This window comes from Heteronotia binoei, chromosome 1 (assembly GCF_032191835.1).
Source record: "Heteronotia binoei isolate CCM8104 ecotype False Entrance Well chromosome 1, APGP_CSIRO_Hbin_v1, whole genome shotgun sequence".
In the NCBI taxonomy this organism is placed as follows: Eukaryota; Metazoa; Chordata; class Lepidosauria; order Squamata; family Gekkonidae; genus Heteronotia; species Heteronotia binoei.
The window spans coordinates 203,158,243-203,171,778 of record NC_083223.1 but is presented as its reverse complement, the minus strand read 5'-3'; the positions used below and the strand labels follow the sequence as shown (position 1 = coordinate 203,171,778).

At 43.8% G+C, this 13,536-nt stretch overlaps 1 protein-coding gene across 1 annotated transcript in view; it reads right to left on the bottom strand.

Moving 5' to 3' along the window:
* Positions 1 to 13,536, bottom strand: part of USH2A (usherin) — a 1,244,521-nt gene that overhangs the window by 1,214,026 nt on the left and 16,959 nt on the right. Inside the window, exon 3 of the mRNA XM_060246775.1 lies at positions 12,031 to 12,196. Within this exon, the coding sequence (XP_060102758.1) occupies positions 12,031 to 12,196 (166 nt within the window). The remainder of the gene's footprint in view (positions 1 to 12,030; positions 12,197 to 13,536) is intronic.

Genomic DNA, 13,536 nt, shown 5'->3' with positions numbered 1-13,536 from the left:
TTACCATCCACCACTGACTTCTCTTGTAAGAACACCAAGCAGTCAGGTGAGTGACCAGCAGTGCTGGCTGCTTCTAAATACCATTGCTGCTTGTTCACCTCAGCGATAATTAGGGTTGCCAAGTCCAATTCAAGAAATATCTGGGGACTTTGGGGGTGGAGCCAGGAGACTTTGGGGGTGGAGCCAGGAGACATTAGGGAAAAGCCAAGATCAAGGCTGTGACAAGCATAATTGAACTCCAAAGGGAGTTCTGGCCATCACATTTAAAGGGACGGCACACCTTTTCAATGCCTTCCTTCCATAGGAAATAATGAAGAATAGGGGCACCTTCTTTTGGGGCTCATAGAATTGGACCCCGTGGTCCAATCTTTTTGAAACTTGGGGGGTATTTGGGGGAGAGGCACTAGATGCTATACTAAAAATTTGGTGCCTCTATCCAAAAAATCAGCCCCCCCAGATACCCCAGATCAATTCTCTATGATTTTCTATGGGAATAAATCTCCATAGGGAATAATAGAGTTCCCAGCAGACATTTCCCTCCCCTCCCCCTGCTTTCTGACGACCCTGAAGTGGAGGAAGGGTCTCCAAACCGAGGGATCCCCTGCCCCCACCTGGGGATTGGCAACCCTAGATTTCATCCTGTTTGAAAAAGTGTGCATGCACATGAAAGCTCACAGCCTGAATAAAACTTTGTTGGTCTTGATAGATTGGACTCTATCTTGAGCCCCTGTAGGTTGTAGATCAGTTATAATGGGAGATCTCCAGGGGGTGTAGATGACTGGGGAAGGCCATGGCAAACCACCCTGTAAAAAAGTCTGCCTGAAAATGTTGTGAGACCAACGTCACCCCAGAGTCGGAAACGACTGGTGCTTGCACAGGGGACCTTTCCTTACCTTTTCGGGGAACAATAAACAAATACTCTTTCCAGGGTAGACGGAGCCCACTCCAACGCCTCCTCCAGTTCAGCCAACCCGGGCAGGAGTTGGTCGTTGCAACCGCTGGTGTCTCCCGCCCCCCCCCCCCCGCTGCCTGTTGGCTTTCCCAGTTCGCATCTTCCCCCCACTCCTCCGCCTTGGGGAAAGCTGCACTTAAGAGCGATGGCTTCCAGGGCTTCTGTACGCCTTCTGGCGCCGGGTACTCAAAGGCTGGCCGCTTGTACTAGCGGGGCCTTGCAGCAGCGGGGATATCGCATAGAGCAGGGCGCCCCCCCTCGCTGCCTGTTGGCTTTCCCAGTTCGCGTCTCCCCCCCCTCGCCTCGGGGAAAGCTGCACTTGCGAGTGATGGCTTCCAGGGCTTTTGCACGCCTTCTGGCACCAGGTACTTGGAGGCTGGCCACTTGTACTAGCGGGGCCTTGCAGCAGCGGAGATATCGCACAGAGCAGGGCGCCTATGGATACAGGCCAAGCTGCCGGGCGGAGAGCGGTGCTGGCGGAGAAGCGGAGCTGCAGGAGTTAGACCAGAGAACAGGTGGGCAGGCAGGCAGTGGAGGCTCGCTCAGGGATGATTCCTCTTTGTCTTTCCGGGGAAGAGCGCAGAGGGGTGGCTAAGAAGCATCGGAGATCGGTGGGAAGGGGCGAGGAGAAGCTGCTGGGATCGGGGCTGGGTGGGAAGGGCCGCCATCCCCCCCCCACTTTCCAGATTTTTGGTGAGCGGGGGGAGGAGGCTCCAAATCGGGGGTCCCCCGCCCAGGCGGGGGATTTGGGAAGCCTAGCGATAATGGTCACTAAGAACAGTTCTCATGAGTGCATGCTCACCTGCCCACTGACTCATCTTCCTCAGTGTGGCAAGCAAGCTAAAGGGCAGTGATGACAGCTGATCTTAAGTGCCATTACTGCACACTGCTTACCCAGTATCTTTACTTCCTCCCACCATTTCTGCTGTCAGAATGAGAAGGTTGCCCATACATCTCTCTCTCTCACACACACACACACACACAAACACTTGGAACCAGAACTGAAACCACTAATACAGAAAGTGTGCCACAGCAGCACAGATGAGTGTCCAAATTCCTATATGCCACTGAGTGATCCCAGGAAGTCTGTAACAGACTTCCCTTAACAACAGGTTTCCTAGTGCAGCAATTTTGGAGAGTTTGAGTTAAAGTCTGATCCCTTTCCCTCTTTTCCTTTGATTGGCCAGGGACACCTGAGGAGAACTTTATGATGTACTGAGAGTATGGTCTTTTGTTTTTTTGGAGTCATTTGGCCAGATGATCTTTGGGAAGTCAGTCAATGAGGTGGTTACTGACAGAGTCAGTGAGTCTGACAAAGTCAGTCAGACAGGTTCGCCTTTGGAATGAAAGGAAATGACTCCTTGCCTTTACAGCTTTCTATCAATTCTTAGGAAGAATTCAATATCAGAAGTGAACATTTAAGAGTCAGCCTAAACTGAAGTCCATTTTACACAGGCATTAGAACTGGGATTGAGATTTTGGCAAGGGTGATTGGGTAGTATACTGAAACTCCCACTCCCATTTGGGCCAAAAGAAAAGGGTTATGCCTTCTGAGGAGAAGAATAGTAATTCCTGCTTGGTTACTCAGGGAGGGGAAGGGTTGTTCTGAGGAGACCCCTGGTCTGTCATGAAGGGAATTGGATTTCAATAACCTTGGGTTATTGAAATAAATGGTGGTTTCCAAAAGTGGGAGAGTTTAGGTTATATCATCCCAAGTGCCATTTGAAAAGGAAAAACAAGAGGGCTCCTATTTATCCCATCAAGTTCTAGGACAGGACTAAAAGACAAACTAGATCTTTGTGGCAGGATGGAACAGACAGACTTTTTAAACAATATCTAAATCCACACTACTTGGGGCTGCTTAGTCACAGTTGGGAACTAATTTTTGGTGGGAAAACCTGCCTGATAGTGGGGAAGTGGCCATTGTCCATCATACGGTCATATTATTGAGCCTAAAGAAGATGGAGGTGAAAGCTGACCCCACTGTAAAAAGAGCAGTAGCATACTTCAACTGGATATTTTTGTCAGCATTCTATACTCTTGGCTGAGAATGGATCTCCAAGGCCTTAAGTCTTTCCTGTTATACTAGACTTTTAATGTTTTATCTGAAGATGCCCAGGATTGAATTAAGGATTTGATACATGCAAAATACTGGTTACAACCCCCCTCCCCATTTGTTTTCCTGAGGCACTGAACAATTATCTGCTACAACTAGGATGACTGATTTGAGCCCAAAACCTCACAGATAACAACCCAAACTCAGACTGATGAACTGCAGTGCCTTCATCAGGTGAGCAAGTCAGGTTTCACTCATACAATCTGAAAAATCCAAGCATCTGTAGCATTTTCTCAAATTAAGGACACTTGGCACATAAGACATTATGGCAATTTTACCCATTCTGCCATGATGAAAGCAGTTTTGAACATGAATTTTGCTGTCATTTATTATCATTTAAGGAAATGTGACCTCCTTTTTCACTACATCCTTTCAGTCTTTAGCAGGTTCTGAGTCCAATAAAATGTGGCTGACAGTAATAGCATAAATGTAACATCCTCTGAGTATAAAGTTCATTAGTTTGGTCTTAAGGTCACTTTTTCAATCCAACAGTCAAAATTTTTTATTCACACCAATTTGCTGTTATAGCAGAAAAAATAACTTTTGGGGGGGAGAATAGAGCACAGAATAAATCTAGAAATGACAGAAATAAATCTAACTAGAAGACAACTGGCACACATGTTTATAAGAATTTACAATAAGACTTGCTGTAATGAACAGGGGAGCATTGGGAAGTGAAAATAGCCCTGGAGAAAAAGCTTCAGAGCATGTTAACAGCAGAGCCCAACAGGTTAAAGGGCACAGAATTGACAAGTGCAGAATTCAAAGACAGAATAAGTAGGCACATTGATGAACACTAGTTATTGAGGAAGACTCAGCATGGGTTCTGTAAGGGAAGATCTTGCCTCACTAACCTGTTACATTTCTTTGAGGTAGTGAACTGATGGACCTCTGTATAAATCGATGGTGCGGTCTCATTTGGAATACTGTGTATAATTCTGGTCACCGCACCTCAAAAAAGGATATTATAGCATTGGAAAAAGTCCAGAAAAGGGCAACTAGAATGATTAAAGGGTTGGGACACTTTCCCTATGAAGAAGGGTTAAAACGCTTGGGGCTCTTTAACTTGGAGAAACATTGACTGTGGGGTGACATGATAGAGGTTTACAAGATTATGCATGGGATGGAGAAAGTAAAGAAAGAAGTCCTTTTCTCCCTTTCTCACAATATAAGAACTCGTGGGCATTCAATGAAATTGCTGAGCAGTCAGGTTAAAATGGATAAAAGGAAGCACTTCTTCACCCAAAGGGTGATTAACATGTGGAATTCACTGCCACAGGAAGTGGTGACGGCTACAGACATAGCCAGCTTCAAGAGAGGATTGGATGAAAATATGGAGCAGAGGTCCATCAGTGGCTATTAGCCACAGTGTGTGTGTGTGTGTATATATATATATATGTGTGTGTGTGTGTGTGTGCGTGTGTGTGTGTGTGTGTGTGTATAATTTTTTTGGCCACTGTGTGACAGAGTGTTGCACTGGATGGGCCATTGGCCTGATCCAACATGGTTTCTCTTATGTTCTTATGCTCAGCTGGAAAGGGAGTAGGAAGGGGCACATCTTCTGTTCTGCAGAATTCAAGGCTGGATTTTTATCACTGGGCCAAACTGGACATGACAGTGTTCTCATGGTCACTATGAGCATCCCACTGCCATTTTAGAGTCATTTAAAATACTGTGAGGAGTGTGATAACAGAACTATGGGCTGAGGTGCTCTTGTCCCTGTCCCCACCACCGTCAAGAAAGAAGCCATCTTAAATACATTTTCTAGCAAGTTCCAGCTAAGTTTCACTGTTCTCTGACTCCCTGCAGGTGTCTGCCCCCCCCCCCATGGTGGTTAGTTCTGCAGATAATCTACTCAGGCCTGTTGAGTTCACACACAGTTTTGCTGTGAATCTGGTATAGGAAGGGGAGCTCATGGATACTACCCAGAGAGAAGGTCAAGCAGTTATAGCCAGCATTTTTTATAGTATAGTCCATGTTAGAGAGAAGAATCCGCACCCTTTACCCTTTTCCTCCCACCCCTCCTTGCTGTCAAGAAGATATTTGTATTATATCAATAATTATATTGTATTATAATACCAGCAGCATTAGAGGAAGGTGCTTGGAGCTGGGACAACTGCTGATGAGTTGTTGCTGAGAGAGGAGGGCCTTTTTGCCTGGGGTTGATTGCTGGGCCCACCCTCTACTGTTGCTCTGGCTGTTGAGTCAAAGGTTGGTGGGGGCTTGAGCCTTTAAATTGCAAGGGTCCTCCTTGCCAGAGGCAGAAGTGGCTCAGCTGCATTAGTGGAAGATGCTTGGAGCTGGGACAGAATTTCTGATGAGGTGAGTGCTGATTTTGCTTTTTTAAAAATTGCTGGGGAGCATTACCTAGGGTTGCTGTAGGAGAGGTGTGAGGGTAGTGTGTGAGAGATGTGTGAGTGCTTGGAGTCTGCTGGAGAGGTGTTTCTGATTGCTTTTGTGTGACTTTTGTGTAGTTGTTTCTAAGAGAGGAGAACCTGCCTGGGGTTGATTGCTGGCCCCACCCTCTACTGTTGCTCTGGCTGTTGAGTCAGAGATGGGTGGGGGCTTGAGCCTTTAAATTGCAAGGCTCCTCCTTGCCAGAGGCATGAGCCATAGGGCAAGAGCCAAAGGGCTCTTGGCCTGTGGCTCTTAGCCGAGGGGTCTAGACTGGGGGTTCTGTCGGAAGGTAGGTAATTCCTCAAAAGTAGTCTCAACTGGCAGTTGGAAGTGGAATTTGCAGGGAAGTCAAGATAAAGAGAATGAATTTTGAAATGGATTGCAGCAGCATGGCTGGCAAAGGAGCCATGTAATGTCTGTGGGATACTTCTATTTTTACCTGAGAGTGGCAGCAATTACACTTGCAGCAAGTGTAAGTTAGTAGCCCTGCTGGAGGAGAAGATATGGGGACTGGAGTCCACACTACAGTGCATAAAGGAAGGTGAAGATTTTCTTGATAGAACTCATGAGGCACACTTAAAAGGATAACAGAAGGAAGAGGAAGTGGTGTCTCAGCAACTGGAAGAGAACCCAACACAGGAGGAGGGCTTGTGGGAAAATGTAACCCCACGGAGCAGGAAAATCAGGTGATGTTCTGAGCCTCTGCTGCTCAGCAATCAGTTTCAGGATCTTCCCAAAGATACTGACTCTGAACCATTGGAACAAGGGCTACTTCCCCAGCCTTCATGAAGCTTGAAGAAAGTTTCTCAGGATCCTGTGGATAAGAAGCCTGGAGATTCTGGTCTCCGATATAGGAAGAGGAAGGTGGTAATTGGAGACTCCTTGCTCAGAGGGGTAGAGCCCAAAGTATGCCAACCAGACTTGTCATCCCGAGAAGTCTGCTGTGTGCATGCATCCAGGATGTGACAGAAAGGATAGGAAGATTTATCAAGCCCACGGATTATTATCCTTTCTTGCTGATCCACGTGGGAACAAATGATACTGCCCGTCACAGCCCTGAATTTATTAAAAGAGACTATGTGGCTCTGGGTCAGAAGGTGAAGGAGCTGGAAGCACAGGTTGTGTTTTTGTCAGTTCTCCCTGCTATAGACGACCAAGCCAGGCAGAGAACTTGGATGAGATACTCCTACAACAGATTGCAGAGTTCTCCAAGAGAAGGGACACAGTGATTATGGGAGATTTTAATTACCCGGACATCTTTTGGAAGTCCAACTACACTAAAAATGAAAGGGCAAATAAATTCCTGACTTGTCTTGCTGACAACTTCCTTTTCCAGAAAGTGGAGAAAGAAACAAGGGGATCTGCTATTTTGGATCTGATTCTCAGCAACAAGGAAGAATTGATTGAAGAAGTGGAAATAGTGGGAACCCTGGGCAGTAGTGACCATGTGATTTTGGAATTTACCGACTTAGGGAAGGGAAAAGCTGTATGTAGTCAGACATATAGGTTGGACTTCACATAGGCAAACTTCAACAAACCTAGAACTATGCTGGGTAAAATCTCATGGTCACAAATACTCAAGGAGAAGGGGTTCAAGAGGGGCGAGAGTTTCTTAAAAGCAAAATATTGAAAGCACAATCACAGACAATTCCTATGAGAAGAAAAAATGGAAGAAGCCTAAAGAAGCTGAGGTGGCTCCATAAACAGCTCTCTAAAGACTTGAGAAATAAAAAAGACTCATTTAGGAAATGGAAGGATGGCCTTATAACCAAAGATGAATATAAACAAATCACCAGTGCTTGTAGAGAAAGAGTTGGGAAAGCTAAAGCTCGGTATGAGCTTAGGCTGGCCAAAGATGCCAAAAACAACAAAAAAGGGTTCTTTGCTTATGTTCTGAGTAGAAAAAAAGACCAAAGACATAGTAGGCTCGTTGTGAGGGCAGGAAAGTAAAATTGTAACAATGATGAAGAGAGGGCAGAATTGCTTAATTCCTTCTTTTTCCTCAGTCTTCTCTTCTGAGGGAAACAATGCTCAACATGGCAGAGTCAGAACATATAATGAGGGTATGGAGTTCCAACCTAGGATCAACATAGGGGTAGTGCATAAACACCTAGTTTCTTTAAATGAAACCAAGTCCTCAGGACCAGATTAACTGCATCCAAGAGTACTAAAAGCTTGCAGTTGAAACTACAGTTGCAATTTCTGAGCCTCTGGCCATTATTTTTGAGAATTCTTAGAGAACAGGTGAAGTGCCAGAAGATTGGCGATGGGCAAATGTCCCCATCTTCAAGAAGGGGGAAAAAGAAAATCTGGGCAACTACTGACCCATCAGCTTGATGTCTATACCTGGAAAAGTTTTAGAACAAATAATCAACAATCAGTCCTGAAACGTTTAGAAAGGATGGCTGTGATTACTAAGAGCCAGCATGGGTTTCTGAAAAACAAGACATGTCAGACTAACCTGATCTCTTTTTTGAGAAAGTGACTACCTTGCTGGATCAGGGGAATGCTATAGACATCATTTATCTTGACTTCAGTAAGGCTTTTGATAAGGTTCCACATACTATCCTTGTTGACAAGTTGATAAAATATGGTTTGGATCTTGTTACCATTAGGTGGATCTGTAAATGGTTGACAGATCACACCCAAAGAGTGCTTGTGAATGGTTCCTCATCCTCTTGGAGAGGAGTGACAAGCGGAGTGCCTCAAAGGATCTGCCCTGGGACCTGTTTTATACAACATCTTTATAAATGATTTGGATGAAGGAATAGAGGGAACGCTTATTAAATTTGCATATGATACTGAATCGGGAGGGGTTGCAAACACAGTAGAAGACAGAAACAGGATACAGGATGATCTTGACATCTGAAAAAACAGGCTAAAACCAATAAAATGAATTTTAACAGGGATAAATGTAAAGTTCTGCATTTAGGTAGGAGAAATCCAGTGCATGGCTATAGGATGGGGGAGACTTGTCTTAGCAGTAGTATGTGCAAAAAGGATCTAGAGGTCTTAGTGGACCATACGCTGAACATGAGTCAACAGTGTGATGCGGTGGCTAAAAACGGCAAATGCAGTTTTGGGCTGTATCAACAGAAGTATAGCATCCAGATCACAAGAAGTGATGGTTTCACTTTACTCTGCTCCGGTAAGACCTCACCTGGAGTATTGTGTTCAGTTTTGGGCACTACATTTTAAAAAGGATATAGACAAGCTAGAATGGGTGCAGAGGAGGGTGATGAAGATGGTGAGGAAAAGTTGAGGAAAGGATGAAGGAGTTGAGTATGTTTAGCCTGGAGAGGAGGTGGCTGAGAGGTGATATGATCATCACTTGACTTGGTGCAGAATTGTTTTCTGTGGCCCCAGACAGTAGGACCAGAACCAATGGGTTGAAATTAAATCAAAAGGGTTTCCAGCTCAGCATTAGGAAGAACTTTCTGACCGTTAGAGTGATTCCTCGGTGGAACAGGCTTCCTCGGAAGGTGGTGGTTTTTTGAAGGTTTTTAAACAAAAGCTGGATGGCCACCTGACAGCAGTGCGGATCTTGTGAATTTTTTTGGGGGGGGGGGAGGTATTTGTGAATTTTCTGCGTTGTGCAGGGGTTTGGACTAGATGACCCTGGAGGTCCCTTCCAACTCTATGATTCTATGATTATACTCTGGATCTCTGTGCTCTTGAAACTAGCTGCGCTGTTGTAGAACCTAAGTAAATAGGATGAGTAGTCGGCTTTGTTGCTTTTGTGCATTTACACTGCCACTGGACTGTATATGAATACTTTTTAAAAATTTATATGAATATGAACATATGAAGCTGCCTTATACTGAATCAGACCTTTGGTCCATCAAAGTCAGTATTGTCTTCTCAGACTGGCAGCGGCTCTCCAGGGTCTCAAGCTGAGGCTTTTCACACCTATTTGCCTGGACCCTTTTTTGGAGATGCCAGGGATTGAACCTGGGACCTTCTGCTTCCCAAGCAGATGCTCTACCACTGAGCCACCATCCCAATTTCTTCAATGAAGCCTTCCTTTGCTTTATCATGTGTTATTTGCAGAGTTACTGAGACCAAATCCAGGTATAGCTTGCTTATTTTATTGCAACAAGGTAACCCCTTCCCCCCCCACACACACACACTTTATCAAGTGCCAAAATAGCCACCTCCCATGACTGTTTCAGCACTTGGAACCGTGCAGTGCAGGAAACAAGAGTGCCATGCTGTGGGCTCACAACACTTTTAAATTACTTTAAAATGGTGAAGCATCCTTGTGGCAGCTTTGAGAACACTGTCACATCTAGTTTGCCCCTTATTCTGTCTCCAAGGGGATCGGGGCAGCATACATAGTTCTCACTTTCCTGGTTTTACTCTCACAACAACTTTCTGAGCTAGGTCAGGCTGAAAGCAAGAGAGATTAACTGGTTAAAGGTCATGAAGCAAACTTTATGACTGAAAGGAGATTTGTTCCACATCTCCCAGTTCCTAGCCTAGCACTCTAACAACTATTCCTCACTAGCTGTTAAATATTTTAGATAAGGACTAACAGAATGGCTTTCCTAAGGCCACCTAGTGTAAGCGCAGTGAGATGAGAACTGGCTACCTTGCAAAAGACCATGAGAAGCAAGAACACGCTGTATTGTTCAATCCTTGTAAAGTCCAAGTCTGAAGCTATTTTAATATCCTTCTAGGGCTGTGCCATCCCATCCTTGTGGCTGGCCTCTTTTTCTCTCCTTCCACTGGTTCCTGGTAGATGCCTCCACTGGCTATCATGATTGATGGCCTCTTTAGCCTTGCCACTGGCTTTCCAGGGCAAAGGCCTACCAGGTATTGCCCTGGTGAGATTAATGGCAAGTCCGCCCCTGGTGATGAAATGCAGTCTACAGTTCAGAAGAGAATTCTAGTCCCTTGATACTGAACACACAATACAGAGAGGGAATAACATTTTTGATTAGTAAATGAATATATTAAAACTGAAACTTTGTCAAATTTTCAAACTGCCAATAGGAAAGAAATTAAATCAAGGTATAGAAGCATTGCATAATAGAAGTATATAGGATTATATTACCTCAATCCAGCAAGGCTGATCCATGCATATGAAATATGTTCCCACTTGCAAATTGTTGTTCTGAATCTAGCATCATACACTAAAAAGTTTGAAATATGTGGTGAAAGGGCAAAAAAACCCAAAAACAAAACAAAACAGGACCTGAATGTAGATGGCCAAATACCATGAAGTGTGAAAATCTGATAACTGATTAAGTATTAAATTGATATGAGCATTTTTGTCTCACTTTAGAGGTATCTGTCTTCATTCTGAAGTGATGCTTTGAGGCTATGGTCAGGTGGCTAAGGCAGAATAAACTGAAACTGAATCCAGACAAGACAGAGGTAATGGTGATATTCTAGAGGGACTGAACCCATCTGTTCTAGATAGGGTGATGTTGGTTTTTTCAGAGCATAATAAGAGATTGGGGTACTCATGGATTCTGCCTTATTGTTTAAAAGCAGGTTAGCATGGTGGCCAGAAGCACCTTCTTTCAGCTGGAACTGATTTGCCAACTCTCTTGCTATCTAGACTCAGCAGATCTGGCCATGCCAAGGGTGTGTTTAACTATTACTGTAAACTGCCTTGAACCACAAAGAGAGGCAGAATAAAATGCTTTAATGCAGGGGTGTCAAACTGATTTGTTAACAGGGCCAAAAATGACATAAATGAGACCTGGCCGGGCTGGGCCGTGTTGGGCTGGGCCATGTGTGTACCTATTTAAGATTAGATAGCAGAGATATAAACTTTATAAAGAACACAAACACAATTAAAGATTTATTTTTTTAAAAAAAAACAACCTTAATATAAAACACACTTAAAACATTAGCACTCATTGGACTTAAAGGTGCTTTTTTTTGTATTTCTCCCATGGGATCCAGGGAACTGGGCAAAGAAAGCTCTGTAGCTCCTGTGTGATTGAGCAAGTCTTGCAAAGCAAGCTGCAATACAGAAAAAAGCAAGAGAGAGGAAGAAGGAAGCAGAGACAAGAGCCAGTTGCTCAGGGCCTGATTCAGTCTCCAGGCTGCATGTTTGACACCCCTGCTTTAATATGTTAAATAAAAAACCATCCCTGAATCTTTGGTAAATTTCATGCACCCTGATTTTCAGCATTTCATCTCCAGGGTGGAGTATTATCGCCAAGGGACAGGGCAGGTGGAAAGTTTAAATAAATATAATTTATAGATATAGATCAAGATGAACAAATATTTCAGCACCTTTTTTTATAATTTCATTAGCTAGATTAACAATATAGTGGTGTCTGAATAATAAGAATATATAGGGATATGTAAGCATTACTTTATTTGGTAGCCTAAAATACTTCAATCCCCAAAGTCTCTGTTGCTTAAATTTCATCATTTTAATGTTATTCCATTAAATATTTTGACAGATTATTGTTTCCCCAAGAATGTCTCGGTTAACAACCAGCATATCTTAACTTGAACTTTCAGCATTTCGACATTGGCTCAAATGCACCCTCTCATACATTTCATGACTTTAACCATGCTAAATGTTTTTTATTTCACTCACCTGCACGCTAAGATGATTCCATTTCTTCACAAGAATTCTCCCCAGTGTCATTACTTTTATCGGTGGCTGCAGCCCATTTACAGTGTGATAATAAAACATGGTCTCTTTCTCAGAGACGGTAAGCTTGAACACAGTCTGGCCATCAACAGCTTTCTCTACCACACACCTTTGGAAACAAAAAACAAAACAAAAACCCAACAACCAAAGGTCAACTTCCAGAACAGTAGCTGAGTTGTGTCCAATGGGATCAAGAGGGGGGAAAGATGTAGCAGTTTACAAACAAATATATAATTTATACAGTTTAGGAGTAGATCAGTCAAATTAAGAAAGAAAATGTGTTTATCAGGGCTTTTTTTGTAGCAGGAACTCCTTTGCATATTAGGCTACATCAGCCAGCCTGATGTAGCCAGTCCTCCAAGACCTTACAGTAGGCCTGTAAGAAGAGGCCTCTAAGCTCTGGGAGGATTAGATACATCAGGGGGGCATAGCCTAACATTCAAAGGAGTTCCTGCTTTAAAAAAAAGTCCTGGTGTTGATTGTGGGGAGCATACAGTGCAATGCAGACAACTCTAACAGTGAAGTCAGCAAGCCTACCTTAAGGAAGGCATGCACTACTATCTGATGCACTATGAAGAATAGTAGTTTTGTATTCTGTTGCTGGGTAAAAATCTTTTAGCATGCACTAAACATGACAGGCTTTAGTGCAGACACAGATTGTTGGCCCATGTTGATCTAAATCAGGTCTTCCATTCTCTTTGCTCTTGGCATGGCAGAATCCTGACTTGGAAAGAGTGTCAAATTTCTGCTTCCATTTTGGTTTGTGCCATCTTAATCATGAAGAACAGTCATCCTACTTCCACTACTCATGTTAGAAGAATGTTCTACAACTGTGCAGTCTTAAGACATGAAGCCACAATTATTTTCAGAAGAATGTCCCAGGGCTGACACTATGTTAATAAATAAGCAAACAATTTATTTCCCATGAGGAGGCATGGCGTAGTAGCAGAGCACATCTTTGCATGAGCACATCTAGCATCTGGATTCCTCATCTGATGAAGTGTGCTTAAGAGCACACGAAAGCTTATGTTCTAAATAAAAATTGGTTGGTCTTAAAGGTGCACCTTGACTCTTGCTTTGTTCAACTGCTTCAGACCAACATGGCTGCCTGCTTGGATCTACCTAGCATCTCCAGTAATTCAAGTGGCTAGAAAAGATCATTCTGTGCCTGAGATTCTGGACAGCTGCTGTCAGTCAGAATACATAATACTTAGCTAGATTGACCAATAATCTGACTCAGTATAAGGTAGCTTCATATGTTCATAGACTCACAAATCATATTCTTATTGAAAAGTGATCCTGCTTATATCACTGTAGTTAAAATGCCCTGGAGCACAATAGTTAGAGTCCTTCTAAAGAGAAGGCAATGCCGGCGATAAACTGGGGGCCACTGTTGCCATCCCAGAAGGAGGGAAGGCTGGCCCCCGTCGTCCCTACATCTGGGAAACT